Raw genomic sequence first — 16,752 nt, 5'->3', positions numbered from 1 at the left:
TAACTCATATTAGCACTTTTTTCAAAGAAAGTTGGATGCGCACGCTTATTATCGTTAATAATGATTGATAACTGAATAAGTTCGGTATAAATTAATGCAAACATGAAGTCTGCTAGTGATCGGAAAAAATGTCATTGACAATAACAATTCAAAAACTAGAAAAATATTTTGATGTTTCGTGGTCTTATATGATGGTCTTGTGTGGTCTTACATCGCAGACAAACACGTTATAAAATTTACTCCCGTATCAACATGTACTTTACAGTTGGGTCCCAAACTGTTGCGTGATAATTACCTGGGTGGAAAATTTCTCAGAACGAGGACAAAAAAATCTGAGCAGCACATTTTGATCTCATGCTCGGTTTCCTTTCTGTGCGATAAATTTGTCGCAGCGATCTTCTAGCATCCAACTTTTTTAAACGCAAATGTTTTAAATGAGGCTTCACATATGACATTCTTAGCCGAATTGAATTGTTTCTTCTAAACAATCATTTGGAGCTTGGAAGGGGAAAATCTGGGGTAATTGAATCTGAGGACAGCAAAGTGTCGAAATTCAATGAATTGGACAAGCAATTTTCATGCCAATTCATTGAATTTTGACATAAAAAAATAATTCTTCATAAATTTCTAGATCGTCGAACTCAGACAACTAATTTCTTCACGAGGTTCCAATGATGTGCATGGAAAACATTCCTACTACACGGTTTTTAAACCGTTTTCCATTCACGTCATAAGGCTTCATTTCAACTTTGCTCTAAATCACTTGTTTACTAACTTAATGGTTCAGCCTCTCTCAGATTTCCACGATATGTGAATGTTGCCAAAGACAAGGTTTTTCAAAGCAAAGGCCAAAACATGATCCGACCCAACAATTATCAAAGGCATTATTACTGAAAATAGAACGCGAATTTGTGATGTGCCAGTGAATAAAAATTGACATGCCAGTGAATAAAAAATGAAGACGATGGTGTCTGAGGCACGACCGCGTTGTGGATGTAGGACTTAGTTCACTTTTAATTCCGCATTAAAAATGTTCTACGCAGTGAATTACTCACAAAACGATGATAGCTGGCTGCACACCGCAAGTCGATAAATGCACAATGGCGCGTGTGTATCAAAATATCAAAATCAAAATAATGAAAAAATATTCGATTCAACAAACACATACACACACAATTAGAAGATCAAAAACAATTTGTTAACTTTGCATTTGTTGTAGACTGCACGCCGGTTGGAGCGAGAGTAGAATTAAAATCGCAAATGATATCTCAAGTTCTCACTTTTTTATGTGTTTGCTATCGCACATCAGTGCGTACGCTTTACCAAGCATACTCTGCATAATCTGATAATGCATTCAAAAGCAGACGAATTGACGGCACCGATTCGCGCGATTGCAGATCGACAACTGACGACTTGCCACAACGAAGGCACAATCCATTACTCCGCTTCTAATTATTTTTTTCTTGGGTGTGGTGATCAACAATTGCCTAAACAAGCGATGGATTATGGTTATTTTTCGTTCATTTAAATTGTGCCTCGCCACTACGTTTGCTACTTGCTAATGACCGCTTGATTTAGGAAGCACAGCACAAATGAATGGAATGCTCCCATTTTCGCCAATTTAGATTACATATCGAACAAATCTTAGAGGTGTTCCGATCCGATTAGAATAAAAATCATCAAAATCCATTTGGGGCAAAAATAGCTATTGATGTTGAAACTAAAAACGTGACATGTTTTCAGATGTGTCTCCATAATCCTAAGTCGAAAGGTGTCTTGCTGGGAAAAATAGAGAATAAACTAGAAGGGTGACATCTAAGACATGATCGCATGTTGTCGTATTAGTTAGTTATTCAAATTGGGTATTGTTCATTTCATTGAGACTTAAGGGGATATTCTAGTGTAGAAACACGAATTTCGGACGTTTTTTCGAGCTCCGTAAAAATAAAAATATTTTTACTATCCATTATATCATTATTTGTTCATCTATCTTTTGACAATAAAAGAAAAATTGAACGAAGAAAAAATATTCATAACTAGAATAGTTAAGAGCTGATGATGTGAGAAGGTTAAAAAAAAGTTGTACCATGGCGTACACGATTCCAGCCCTTTTGGTTATCTGAAACAAAAAAATCGAACAGATTCTAAATCAGTAAAGAGGTCGCTATCGCATGAACCTCGGACAAGTCTAAAATATGTTTTTTGGCAAAATGGTGGCCGTTTGAAAAACAAAATGCGGTTTAAAACGTTTTTTCTTACGTTTCCCAATTTTTTAAAAATAGTAAAATTTAAAAAATATTATTATTTAGAGGTTCATGCGATAGACAGATGCCTGCAGATTGTATTCATATAATTTCGACATTAATCGGTTCAGTAGAACTTGAGATATCGTGTACGCCGGTTTGAAAATACTTGGTACGAGAAAAATGCGTTTGAAGTTCATTGTTATGGCAGATTAGATACCGCATCACTAAAATGTCTCTTACTCGGTAAATAATAGGATTTTTGATAAATCATTTCTAGGGTATATTCTTGAATGCCTGAACTACAGAAATATGAAAGAAAAAAAATGATTTTTTTCAAATTTCTTGACTAGAATACTCCCCTAACTCTTCAGTAAACATTTTTGTGACCATTTGGACACTCCCTAACAATCTATTTCACTACATTGGGTATGCAACTTAATTCGTCCCGTTTTTGTAAAAAAAACACATTTATTTGAAAAATAAAATGAATTAATGCATTATTCAAAGTATTGGTCATCGCTAGCCACTACTTTTTTTCCATCTTTATGGCAATTTACGCAAAAGAGGCGTCCATCTTTTAAAGCCAAGAATGAATCCAGCCATCGACCGATTTATCGAATTACTCCCAATGATTCTGCAAACTTTATTTGCGTTTGACACGAATTTTTGTCGAGTGATGTCCCTCATTCTTTCGCTTCATTCGACCGTTGATCCGGATGCTTTTCGTATTCAACATCGAAATCACCACTTTCAAATCGTCCAAAGAAGTCTCTGCAGAGTTACCAGAGACTTCCACAAGCGTTCGATGTGCTTCAGCTGCACTTTTCTTCCAAAGAAAACAGAAAATCAAAACAATTGCGAAAAAAAATGTTTATTTGCAATGTTTATTTGAAAGGCAGTAAAAATTTAACTTGAACTTGGCAGGCCGTTATTTGAACATCCTGAACGGAAACTTAACCTAAACCGACATCCAAAACCCTTGGTTTTGCTTTGTAATTACAGAGGCGACGCGTGACCTAGTAAGCTACCTGTTACATCAACATGTATGTGTTTTCTATCGTTTCCATTGGCTTCGTTCAGCATAAATCTTTGAACCACAAATATCATTTTACGCAAGGCAGCGCATCAGTAGTAGTGATCCCTTCACACATAGCTGACTGTAATTGCCCTTTTTTTTTAAATCGTTTATTTTTACAGGCTCAGTTACATAAGTTTAAAGGAGCCGAATTCCTTACTATATTGTTACTAGTATATATACATTTTTCCTTAATTCTAATGTTACTAGTATAGGAAACCGATTACTCGCGGTCGACTTGAGTTTAGAAGGGTGTTATATTTTCTTCAGGAAAAGGGAAGGGTAGTTGCCGATTATGAACCGGAATCTTCTGTCATCGAGGAAACTTTGTACGACCATGCGGCCTTTGATTCCCCGTTTCAAAAGAGATTTGAGGATTGTCTGCGACCTGCGACCAACCCCAACACCTCACTGGTGGACCATCGTGATGCTGTTGTCATACGCCCTGAGCACCACCATGACTGGGCACAAACACTTATAGCAGCGTCAACTCACTTAGACAAACTGTTTCCGGGTTCTTGTGACTATTCTTGCAGACTGCAATGTCCATTGTTCATCCCACCACACCCTAGGCAGTTCCTTCGAACCAGTGCAAGCTCGAAGAAAGATCTTTGACAATAGATTCTCTTACCAGAATGGGAATCGAGCCCAAAGCAGTTAACTACTAGACCACAGCAGCCGCATAATTGATCAGTTAGCGAAATTTCATTTCTTACCTGATTTCGGGATGAGAGCCAGTAGGTCCTATTTCCAATTATAGGAAATGGCTCCATGGTTTCATATTTTGTTAAAAAGAGACGGAAGGATGGTTTTATTCATTGGAGGAAGGTCAGAATAATAACCGACACCATTAGGACCGGTGGACGAACCATGAACTCCATGATGAGCCCAATCCACCTCCCATCATGAAAACCCCTAGTTATACTCTGCGTACAATACCCGCATATCAAAGGAAGGAAGGAAGAATACAGAGCTAATGTTGTTCGATAGAAACTGTTAGAAGTATTTGAAGAAAGATGAAGGCTTTGAGAAATGGTCTGCAAGGTGTTTGGTAAAGGTGCAGGAATTATCAAACTATCTATCGATATCGACTCGTTTTACCTCCTAAAAGTTTTACTTTGTCACAAAGTCCCTTTGTGATACTGAATTTCTCCTAGATGTCCGGTTTGATCTGACGATTGTATTTCTGGTCGCGTTTTTTGCGGCTCTAAACTCTGTATAATGAATGTCCTGTAAAAATAGACGATTTTAAAAAAAACCCTGTATAAGCTGTCGAATTCTTTCAATTCTCTATATGTGGAAATGCAATCTACCAGATTCAAGAGAGCTTAAGTTTTTTGTTGGATGTTTCACTATCGAACACAATTCCGGTGTTTGTAGGAAACCGGAATCAGTAAGTAAAATGAGCATGGATATAGTCTAGAGATTGGGGGGTCACGCTAATTTGCAAACTTCAAGGTCCAAAAGATTCCCAATCTTGATGAACAACAGAAATTGAACTCGAGCTTGAGCTTGGATAGACTGTCAACTTCGTCGTCGCTCTAGGTGAGTTACCTGAATCAGAGTAATTGCACGAAGAACACACGAAATGGCGATTGGGAATTGTAAACTATTCTCACTGTGCCAGTTTCGGTGATCCGAGCTTTCAATAGCCAACAACGACGCCGGCCACGTCCACGTCCTGTAACATGGTTTTCCTGCGGTTCTCACAATTTTAAGACGACCTTTTCACCTTGACAACATTCTTTTTTCAATAACCCGTGTATAAAGAATTAGATAGCAATCAGCCGAAACCATATGTTAAAGACGAGAATTAATTCGAAAATATTGCTAATGTGCCGATTGCTCGCGCCGTTCACTTAAAACAATCTGTGCAATGAAATATGCGTTTGTTGAGCAGAATAAGGGACTGTGCTATGGAATATGTTTTTTGTTTCTCTCTACTGGTTTGAGAGTCGATTACGCAAATATAACCTTGCATCGAGCTAGAGGTATTCATTGTTTTGCTGTGGTATCAATTTTTAACAGCAATTACGATTCGGCTCTCATTTAGCTAACCATGAGACGTCGTCAGCGGCGAGTGGCCTTTCTCAAATCTGAGAGTTTAGGTTAAGTTTTCTAAATTAGACTTTTTCCGGTCTAGAAATGAATGAACAGCATTATCATTCAATATTAGAGATTTTCGTAGCTTAGCATTTTTTTGAATTCAAACCAGAAAACATTCATACTAAAAAGCTTGTTTTTATTTTTTTCCTACATCCTAGCTATTCTCTTCCTGAATGAAACTTCCTTCATTTTTGAACGGGTTTATTTTACTTGTATTGGGTAAGTTTATGTAACCACCGACGAGTAAGTAAAATCTAGATCTGGAGTTTGTAACACATCTTCAGTTCTGATGACAATATATTCATGTGTATTTAGTATCCTTTTTCATCCAAGATGGCGGCCGCCACAAAATACTGTTTGTGGCCCCCACAATATTTGTATCAACAGAGATGATGCAGAAGGGTTTATCACTTTTTTATGGAAAGAAAATTACTTTGAAGATCACTAAACTATCCGCCCATCTTTGAGAGGAGTTTTGCTGATCCAAGTGATGAATCTGTCATAGAAAATGCGCTAAGAATACACTGCACTAACCGACAAGTAAACAATCACAATTCTTCATTCAATTCATTCATCCTAAAGCCATACAGTTTATAGTAAATTCAATTGTAAGGCAGCTAAAATGAGGATGTTGCCCTTAATTATGTCATAGTTTTCCACTGTCTTCAAATGCAAGAATGCTTCCTTGCATTTGTAGACCACGCAGTTGTGTATTTAGGATCGTTATTGTATTAGGGTAAATGATCTTGGTTTATCCAATTTAGGGTGTTTTCATGCAACTAGTAAATGCAAATCGATTTTTCTTCATGAAAATCACATATAATTAAGACGAGTTTGGGTTTGTTCAAAAGCCCTAAGTCTCTAGTTTATAATTCTACTGTAAGGCGTTGAAATTATTCAAATATTTATGTTTTTTAACGATTTTCCTCAAAGAGGAATTATGATCATGGTTTGTCCAGATCTGATCATGGTTTGCCCAAAAAAATACAAACAAACGGTTTTAGAAATCATCATTTTTGAATGAAAACATTCTAATTTTCAAGTAGATGTTGCATATATCATTGCTTGAGTTTACTGTCATCATATTAATCCATTCATAATTTAGGCTTTCTTCAGAATATTGCCTTTTCTTGGGCATTTTAAAAGTGTTCTCCTCAACACACTCAACACAGAGAAACTTTTTTTCTGCTATGCGCGAAGGACACCATAAACATATTGCAGCGCGCCAAGCGGTTGCCATAGAAATTATGTGGACAAAACAACATTAGTGAATTGGACAACTCATGACCAGAATTCAGGTCATCGAAATGCGTTAATTACATGGTTTAGCTATGTAAATCTGATACAAATGGTGTGCAAGCATGATGTTTACAACATTTGTAAGTGTTATAATCAAAAAAAGGTCTGAATACGTGCCAAATAATCATCTGGTGATTGATTAAAAGCTAGCTCAAGTGAGGGGCGCATTGACCCCAATAGCATGTGGATTTTATAATCTTTTGAAACATGTGAGTTCGTAAAAATATACTATAAAACTACTGTAAATCATGAAGAACACAATATTATTTATATGTTTTGAAATATTCGATACCTAATTTGATACCTAATTGACACAGGTGCATTGAACTAAAGCATTCAAAGCAATGGACAAACCATGATCATATTTTCGACTGGACAAACCAAAATCATTTACCTTATGTATTGACGAAACACTCGCCCAATAAATTCTATAATAATGGTTTGTGAATATAACCAAGACAATACATTCATGTACTAGTCGTGTACAGCATATTGTATGCGACTGTTTGTGTATGACATGCAACTCGGGCTACGAAGCCGAGTTGATAAGCAACGTCATAGCTGATCGATCATCGTGAAAGTAAAGGTAATATTATACTATCAGGCACGTAGCGTAACCGGCACGGCACGTTTCATGCAAGACAAATATTATTGCGTGTGTTTCAAATGTGTATGTGTATATATAGCGGAACGGCTCCGGGCACACACAGAACGTTTCAGACAAATGCATGAAGTAATTCTCGAAAAGAATATTTTGCCGGTGCCGGGCGCGAACTACACGGGCGAGTAGCACCATACATACAAATCAAACGTCGAAGTTCGTGGTATGGGTGCGTTCGTCGCTCTTCGGTACGGCGTCGGTTCAATCACCAGTAGCTACGCTTGGCTGCAGTCAGGGTTGCCAATAATACTTTTAAAAAAACTGGAAGATTGCTCTTAAAAAAACTGGAAGAAAACTGGATCTTGAAAAATTGTTTCATTTTAAGAAGTTCGGCTTCGATTTATTTAAAATCATTTTTTACCTACTCCAGTGCTTGAGAAATAGAATTCTTCGAAGCTTCTTGCCGTATTACATTCAGTTCATAAAATAACGAAATAAACCATTTATTAACCTTTTTTTTCCCACCCACCACTCGAGCATTACAGTAAAACAATATTTGAGGATCTTGTCTTCTTGAGCCTCTAGAAAATACAGTTTTATTTGGATGAAACTTGAAAAATCTCGTATTTATTGCTCGACAATGTGATTAATAGAGATACTTGGGGACATGGTTTCTGATTCTAGATCACTGCATCAAATCTAACCTAAATCATCGGTTCTTTTACTTCTAATTCGAATTTTGACATTTATGTAGTGTCGATTTTGACCATCTTCGTTACTATCTTTTTCGCACTCACGAAGAATGTGGAATAAAAATAAAACTACGCCGGCAAATGACGGATCTCTATACGAACATGTCCGGAAAATAACTTAAAACTTTTGAAAATCATAGCAGAGGGCCCAAAGTCCTTAAGGGGGTAGTACACTATGAACATCATGAAAAGTATGTGATTTTCGCGATGTTTTTAAACGAGAAAATAAATTATTATGATTAATCTGACATCACAGTTTTATTAGATATATATTACTTAACAAACAAAAAATACATTGGTGTTAATTGGACTGTCCCCTTGTGCCGCAATAGCCGCAACTGGTTTGTTAAACCGTTGCAACCAAAACCTTGTAAACTGGTGGGAGTTCTACAAGTTTTTCTAGTGGACCGATTTCAACCGATATATTTTTACGTAATCTTGGATATATTTTCTGTCATCGCACGTAGGATTTTTTCAAAATATTGATTTTTGACGAAATGGCCTTATTTTTTGTAAAACAATTGCGTTTTTGCCTCAAAAATCGAGACAAAAACATTCACCAAAATTGTATTATTCAAAATATCATAAAAATCCTACACACGATGACAGGAAATTTAGTGTATAATCTGGGAAAACCTATTTCATCAAAATATCAATTATAGTCAATGGAGCACATTGACCCTATGATTATCTGATTTTCGGAATGATTAGGAGGACCTATAACATCTGAGGTTTATATAAACTCAAAGCCAGAATAGCATGCGGGCTCTATGAACCAATGTGGGCAAATTTTCTTGTTATAAACATTGTACCAGTCGTTGTTGAAATGGTAAAATTCTGAAGTGCAAGCAGGAGAAAAATAACACTGAGAATGTGTAATAAAAGAAAGATCGATCCAAGTTAAATACACAATGGATCGATCGAATGAAAATTGTAAAAAAAATGGTCAAGAAATAGGAAAGGTAAGGGAGGGATAATATTTATGCTTTGTGAATTTATTTTATATAAAATTTGTAAAACTGAAGCCCACATATAAAAAACTGGATAAAACTGGACAATATCTTAAAAAACTGGAAGATTTTAGGGTTTAACTATTTGACTGGATCGAGCAAAAAAAACTGGAAGAATCCAGTTTAAACTGGAACATTGGCAACGCTGGCTGCAGTTTCGACATCGGGTGCCAATATTCATTTAGGGAGGTAAATTAATCTCTATCGAGTTAGAAGGCCCGGAGGCAATTTTAAACTGGTCAAATTTGAATGAAAATTTTCACTTCATGTTATTTGATTATTCAAATCATATAGTACATAGCTAGTGCACCTGTGGCCGTGTGGTTAGCGTCTCACATTATCATGCCGGGTGTTCGGGTTCGATTCCCGTTCTGGTCGGGGGATTTTTCGTCAGAGAAATTTCCTTCGACTTGCACTGTGGTCACGCGGATTCTAGAGCTTGCCCCTCGGAATACATTCAAGGCGTGTTATTTGGCTTAAGAAATCTCAACTAAGCATCAATAAATGACGCTAGTTAATGCATACATGCATAATGAATTTTGCCGCCTCAATAGTTCCACAGGGAACGTTAACGCCATTCAAGAAGAAGTACATAGCTTTACTTGACCATTTTTATATATATTGGAAAAACATGTTTCAATTAAAACACATCATTATGATATGAAATTTTCTTTATACGCAATTTCGTAACAAAATGTGGTTTTCGTGTAAATAAAATACTTATTCGATATAAAAATCTAACTTTTTCAATCATAATTTTAATTTTGAAGAGTTTTCATTACACCTGAAAATCCATTTTAGTAATTGTCGCTTCTTCTTCTTCTTCAATGGCACTAACGTTCCTAGAGGAACTTCGCCGTCTCAACGTAGTATTACTTGCGTCATTTTTATGTGTACTTAGTTGAGATTTCTATGCCAAATAACACGCCTTGAATGCATTCTGAGTGGCAAGCTCTAGAATACGCGTGATCACAGTGCAAGTCGGAGGAAATTTCTTTGACGAAAAATTCCCCCGACCATAACGGGAATCGAACCCGAACACCCGGCATGTTAGTTATGACGCTAACCACTCGGCCAAGGGAGCACAATTGTCGCTTCCCAAAATCGTAATACGAAGCTCAATTTCGTCAACGCGAATTTACTATCTCCGTCTGCGCTGCCGGTCCGTACAGGGAAGCCGCTATGCCTGATAATATAAATAGGGGCTGTCCACATACCATGTGGACAGAAAAAGCACGGTTTTAGACTCCCCCTCCCCCTCCGTGGACAAGCGTGGACATTTTCATACCCCTATCCCCCCTTTGTCCACGTGGACATTTTTCCTTTTTAAATTAAAATAATTAAGGAAATAACTGATTTGCGCCTAAATTCCATTTTAATTCCATTTAAGTTGTTTTTATTTCAAATTTTACTTGCTGTATCCTGTACCTGCTTTGTTGTGGTCCATTGTTCTTGTATGGTAGAGAAATGAGTGGTATAACAAAGCACATGCTTCTTGTGAGTTTATTTTGAAACACTTCTGAGTATACAATATTTTTTGTTTTTCCATTATCAGCGAAGATATAAAGGCTATCTGGTTTGCTAACACGGAAACACGCAATGTACAGTTAACCAGGTGAGGAACAATCCGCATCTGAATATAAGCTACACAACTACAAAGATTTATCTTGAGCTTTGCTAATTGAGATTGCAAGCTCCAATCAAATAGAAATAAATGAATTTAAATTCACTTTTAGTTCACGATTTTCTAAACACTTACAAAAAAAAATGTGTTGATATCACATAGACGCCAGTAATAATCCAGTCAACTTGATTATTTCTCCTTCATTTGATTCATATTGAGTTCCAGTAGAACCTTTTACTACAGAGATATTCTCGATCGAATGAAAAGTTATCCTTTCATTTTGGATTATGAATATTTCATGACATAACGATCGCACAGCAAATCGAAGGGCAATTGTGGAAACTTGAAAATGTTCTATACAAGATCCAGTTATTGCTTTGACAAATGCATTGTTACAGTGTTACAGTGTTACTCAAAATTTTAGATGAAACGAATCTTTGCCCACTCCCGAATATGATCGATCACAGTAAATACCGATTCACCTTCACTCTGGATTTCCGATTCACCTTTAGTCGGTAGCGCAAGTCAAAACCTTTGCCGCCATAAATCGGAGAAGTTTTAGGGGAATTGAAGGCGTTTTAAAATATTTAATTTTTTTCTCGAACCCTTATGGGCCATTCTGCATCGAGTGTCTAGATGACTTTCAAAGCACTTTGAAAGGGGAAATGGTATCAGACAACTTACGATACATTGATTCCCAAAAATGGAATTAAGCTCAAATCTCAACTGTGAAAGTTGGATTTTTCTTGAGACCAATTTTTTGCTCTAAATTGACCCTAATTCAAAATTACGCAACTTGAAAGAATTCAATTGCATTCATTTGAAAGATGAGGAAATTTTCTGTTGTGGAACATTTTAAATAGTGAAAGATAACAATAGGAATAACATTGTGGTGTCGAGGAAAGAATTGTAGGAGGGTTGGAGAGCTTTAATTTTATTGATAGAAACAATCAATTTTATTTTTATAATATTTATAAAAAATATATAAAAACCCTTGAAAAACGACAAATTTTAAGCATTTTTTAACTTCTGAATAGTACTTCAATCCATCAATTCAAATGTTTTACAATTGCATTATATGCGAAATTTTCTGAAAAAACAGAATACTGGGTCAACTGATTCAAGTTAGACGACTAGTGGTGCATGAATCATTAGACGCAAATGTAAATATTCATTACTAGAAATTGACGGAATTCCAATACTTTCAAAAAATCTACCTTTTCGAGAAAATTAATGCGAGATAATAACTTTACACCAAATTCTGCATGAAAAATTATACAGACATTATTATCCTAAGACTAACTGTTCTCGAGATAGAACAAAATCTATAGAAAATTATATTTGATGAAAAAACCATAAGTGTAATATCATGAAAACATAACCATTATGAATCGTTTATTTTTTATAGGTTTGAGCTATGAACGTCTATGCATAGCCCGCAACTATAAAATTATAGGATCATACAAAATAGCTCTGTCGCTCACAGTTTACATGAGTTATTTTCAGAATATAGATTTCAGTGAAGAAGTTCAATGATATTAGTAAAAATATATGAAGCACTCTCAGGCAGCTCAATCCGTTTATGGATAAATACCGAATACTCAGGATGGTCGGAAAGTTTTAAAATTCTTGGATATTGTGTGGCATATAAAACACAATGTCAATATAGCTTAACTTGGGGCTTGACCTATAACGGGTTAGTACCATTATCCACCACCGGAAGCGCAACAGTACACAACCGTTAATCGGGTAACGCTTCAACACACACACACACACACACACACACACACATGCACCCGAGCCGAATATCCGCTCCTCCATATACCACTCGACTCTTTCACAGCCACTGCACGAGGTAAGTCGCACATTTGGCGATCCTGCCATTTCTTTCAAGTGAACCAGGAATATTCCATCGTTTACAATCTTGAGATAAGAGGCCGAGTTAAAAGCAAGTGGATTGTGACAACCGCAGTGCTAAAGCATTCCGGAAAGAGCTGGAAATATGCATCAGTCGTTTAAAAACGACGCCATTCGAGAAATGCAAAAATTGCAAATCTGTTGTAGCCAATGCTATACGACGCCATTAAGTAACGCAAAATATCAAAGCTGCATTCGTTTCAAAACGACGCCATAGCAAAAACGCAAAACTGCAATCGTTTCAAAGCGACGCCATTGTAAAAAAAAATGCTAAATTGCTGCAATCGTTTCAAAACGATGTCATTTAAAAAATGCAAAATTGCAACGCTGCTGCAATCGTTAGAAACCGACGCCATTGTAAAAAAATGCGAACTTTCATAGCTGCTGCAAACGTTTCAAAACAACGTTTTTGGAAAAATGCAAAATTGTAAAGCTGCTGCAATCGTTTCAAAACGATGCTATCGAAAAAATGCAAAATTGCTAAACTTCAACAATCGTTTCAAAACGAAACCAAAAAAAAAAAAAATGCAAAACTACTGCAGTCAGTGTTAAACGACGCATTCAAAAAAATGTAAAATCGCAAAGCTGCTAAAATCGTTTCAAAACGATGCCATTGGAAAAATGCAAAAAAACGACTCAATTGAAAAAATACATAATTTCAAATCTGCGGCAATAGTTCCAAAACGACTCCAATTAGAAAATGCATCCGCTGCAGTCAATCTAAAACGACACCATTGTAAAAAAATGCAAACTTACAAAGCTGCTGCAATCGTTTCAAAACGACGCTTTTGAAAAATGCAAAATTGCAAAGCTGCTGGAATCGTTTCAAAACGACGAAATTGAAAAAATACATGATTGTGAATCTGTGGCAATCGTTCCAAAACGGCCCCCATAAAAAATGCATTCGCTGCTGTCAATCCAAAACGACGCCACTAAAAAATTCAAAGCAAAAAAAAATTAATAAAATGTTTAGCTGAAAAAGTTATATAACGATCTTTAGCAACCATAAACGAATAATATCCACTGACCAATGCATACAGCTCTTGTATCCAATGACTGGTTCACAGGTGTCTTATAGCTAAAATTATGTATGTGGCAAATTGCAGGTTGAAACTCGTAATCTCTACAACATACTTCCGAAAATCTTGAACTATGGCACACGACAGAAAGCACATTCGATCGAAAGAGAACCATAAACCCAGGTGAAGCTCGTCCTGATGATAAAAAAAAAAACTGATGCAAGAAACAAATCCCAGCGACATCGACGAAAGTGCGAGTCATGATAACAGCAGCAAATGTTCATCGAACTACAGCGGTGGGAGCGGCCACGAAGAAGCTGCAAACGAGATCAATGCAAGCGACCATAACGGTGTTTCCAGTGATACTCCCAGTGAAGCTTAGAGCCCACATTGAAGACCTAAAAACACAGGCAAGTCAGGAGTCGAGCTTCTAAGCACAAACAACCCGAAAGGAAAGCAACATGAGCGAAAAGGGAAGCAACCAGAGTAGATTCTAGCCGATTTCTCGATGGTAGTCGCACTCCTACACCTTCCCGTTTTAACTGCTAGCCTAGCACAGTCGATGGGTTCCGAAATCGAACCCAGGCTTTAGCGATGAGAATTCCAGAGCCTACACGATATTACGTCCGGAATACATCAAGCCTCTCCCAAGAAGTATCCGAGAATACTATATATTGCTATGTAATTTTCGAGAAGAATAATGAAAGCGATCTACGCTCGATGACGGCACAGTTGCCGAACGTCTATCATTCCAGAATATGAAGCAGGTAAGAGGCGAATGAGCCGTTGCCTGCCTGGTTGAAGAGAAATGTCAAGCTCTGTGCTTTGTACACTAGTTTTTAGCATCATCTATATTGCGCAGTTAGCCACCCGCAACGACTTGTGCCATTCAAATAGGATAAACGACAAACGGCATGTCAAAATAATTTTGATCGATAATTGTAATAAACTTTAATATTAACAATGCACACCTACAGTGAGTTGTAGAAACGCAAAACAAAGAGCTGCAATTAGAGGATGCAGAAACAATATTAATGAATAAATCTGAGCATGTCGCCCGTAATTCCAAGTGTACCTCGCTTAGATAGCTACCAGTGCCTTGTTTATAATAACCTAAATGTCATACCGCAATATTTGTCAAAGCTTCAGGATAATGCTTTCTAAAACCCTGTGAAGTGGTAAAATAGGAATGTTGATAAATGAAGTCAACTTCATCTTCATCACATACTCTTTTGCAGTCATTGAATGGTTGGTTGTAGTTATAGTTGTATTGTTGAAATTTGTTTTTTTTCGGAGAGAGGGGGAGATGTGTGGCATATCAAACACAATGTGAATATAGCTTAACTTGGGGCTTTACCTATAACGGGTTAGTACCATTATCCACCACCGCAAGCGCAACAGTACACAACCGTTAATCGGGTAACGCTTCAACGCAAACACACACATACATGCACCCGAGCCGAATATACGCTCCTCCATATACCACTCGACTCTTTCACCGACACTGCACGAGGTAAGTCGCACAGATATGGATCAGTTTTTATTTAATTTAGAATGTATCGTTGATTATATTTGAAAAAATATTAATTTTTCGTGTCCACGTGGACATAGTCTATACTCCCACCCCCCTCTACGTGGACAAGCGTGGACATTTTCATATCCCCTACCGCCCCTAAAATTGTCCACGTGGTATGTGGACAGCCCCATACATTATGTATTTGTCTGCCCGTGCCGGTACGTGCCATTTACGCTACATGCTGGATAATATGAAACGACTTTAACGGGTTTATCCGGCCGGAAGAAGTACAAAGCTTTACTAACCTTCATCGTGTGACATGATGCTCTCGTCCGGCGAGTTCGGCTCGGCTGATGTGATCATGGTGGTTTTCCGGTTTTCCTGTAGCTTGGAGAAGAATTCGACCGCATAGTCGATCACATCGCCGGGCTGCTCGAGCAGATACGCTATCGAAAATTCTAGCAGCACGTCGCGTAATCCATCGGGAACCTGGATTCGATGCTTCTGTTGACTTGACATAGTTTATTTGTCACAATCTGAAAATGGGATGGAAAGAAAGAAAGAAAAAACATGATACTTAGCGGGAGTCAGACGGCGAAAATCGATGTTTGTTTTTTTTTTCTTTATTTGTATACACTGTCGTTATGTGTTGGGAACTCGAGAAACCCCTTTTAATTGGCGCTAATTTAATTTTCAATCTGCACTCGCGATTACCGGCTACCTTCCGCGATGATCAGACCGAGCTGTTGACTAGCGTGTGGCTTGTTGTGACTGTAAGCCCGATCCGGTCCAGTCGTACAGTACATACTTTTAATTCAGCTTTTCCTTCTGAGCTTGCAATTAACCTAAAGTGATCTGACCCGGACGATAGGGCTGCTCTATCGGGTTGCAATCTCGCTCCACTCGTAAACCCGGAGCAAGTTCAAATTAGTTTTACTGTTTTATTAGTAATCAGTGTTTTATATTAATTGAAGCCCATTCCCTAACCGAGCGTTAAGTGCGGTCAGTCAGTAACTGTTCCCAGTTGTATTCCATATAGAAAATTGGTGGCTTACTTCTAGCGTAACCCATATTCGGTCATTCATTTGAAAAAATCCTCTCATTATTTTCAGCACAAACTAAATCTGAAAACGTTCTGTATTTCACATATAAATCACGTCCCGTCACGGTGGAATTCAGTCGAGTGTGCTCTTACCAACTTGAGGCTGTTGTTCCGCGTATTTACATAGGTTATCATCACGTACGTCGCGTGGTCTCGTCTCATTGCCTCAGCTTTTCTCATCACATCACACAGCATCAATTGAGCTGCAGACATACTCTTCTTCGAAGAGTCTTGACGACGAAACAATCCGATCCGGCCCGGAAGACTATCAAATTGAAATGGACAACATAAATTTTGTCTCCGATGCTTGAGTTCTGATACGCCCCCCACAACAGTAGATTAAAATATCACGGGACACCGAACTGTAATAATAAACATATTAATGGTTTCCTCACTGCCCAAACTTTGTCAAATGAACCCTTCTCAACGACAGTGTGACAGGCGAGACGAGTCAAAAGTAATAAAAAATAAGTTCGAGCGCAAAA

General features: G+C 37.5%; 1 protein-coding gene across 5 annotated transcripts in view; it reads right to left on the bottom strand.

The window, feature by feature from the left end:
• Positions 1-16,752, bottom strand: part of LOC129764357 (cAMP-dependent protein kinase type II regulatory subunit) — a 193,508-nt gene that overhangs the window by 89,492 nt on the left and 87,264 nt on the right. For all 5 annotated transcript variants that reach the window (XM_055763345.1, XM_055763344.1, XM_055763346.1 and 2 more), the window contains one exon: positions 15,471-15,701. In XM_055763345.1, coding sequence (XP_055619320.1) covers positions 15,471-15,684 — 214 coding nt within the window. In that variant the 5' untranslated portion in view covers positions 15,685-15,701. The remainder of the gene's footprint in view (positions 1-15,470; positions 15,702-16,752) is intronic.

Source organism: Toxorhynchites rutilus, chromosome 2 (assembly GCF_029784135.1).
Source record: "Toxorhynchites rutilus septentrionalis strain SRP chromosome 2, ASM2978413v1, whole genome shotgun sequence".
NCBI classification, from domain to species: domain Eukaryota; kingdom Metazoa; phylum Arthropoda; class Insecta; order Diptera; family Culicidae; genus Toxorhynchites; species Toxorhynchites rutilus.
Note: the sequence above shows the minus strand (reverse complement) of the source record. Positions and strands in the feature narration are given on the sequence as shown.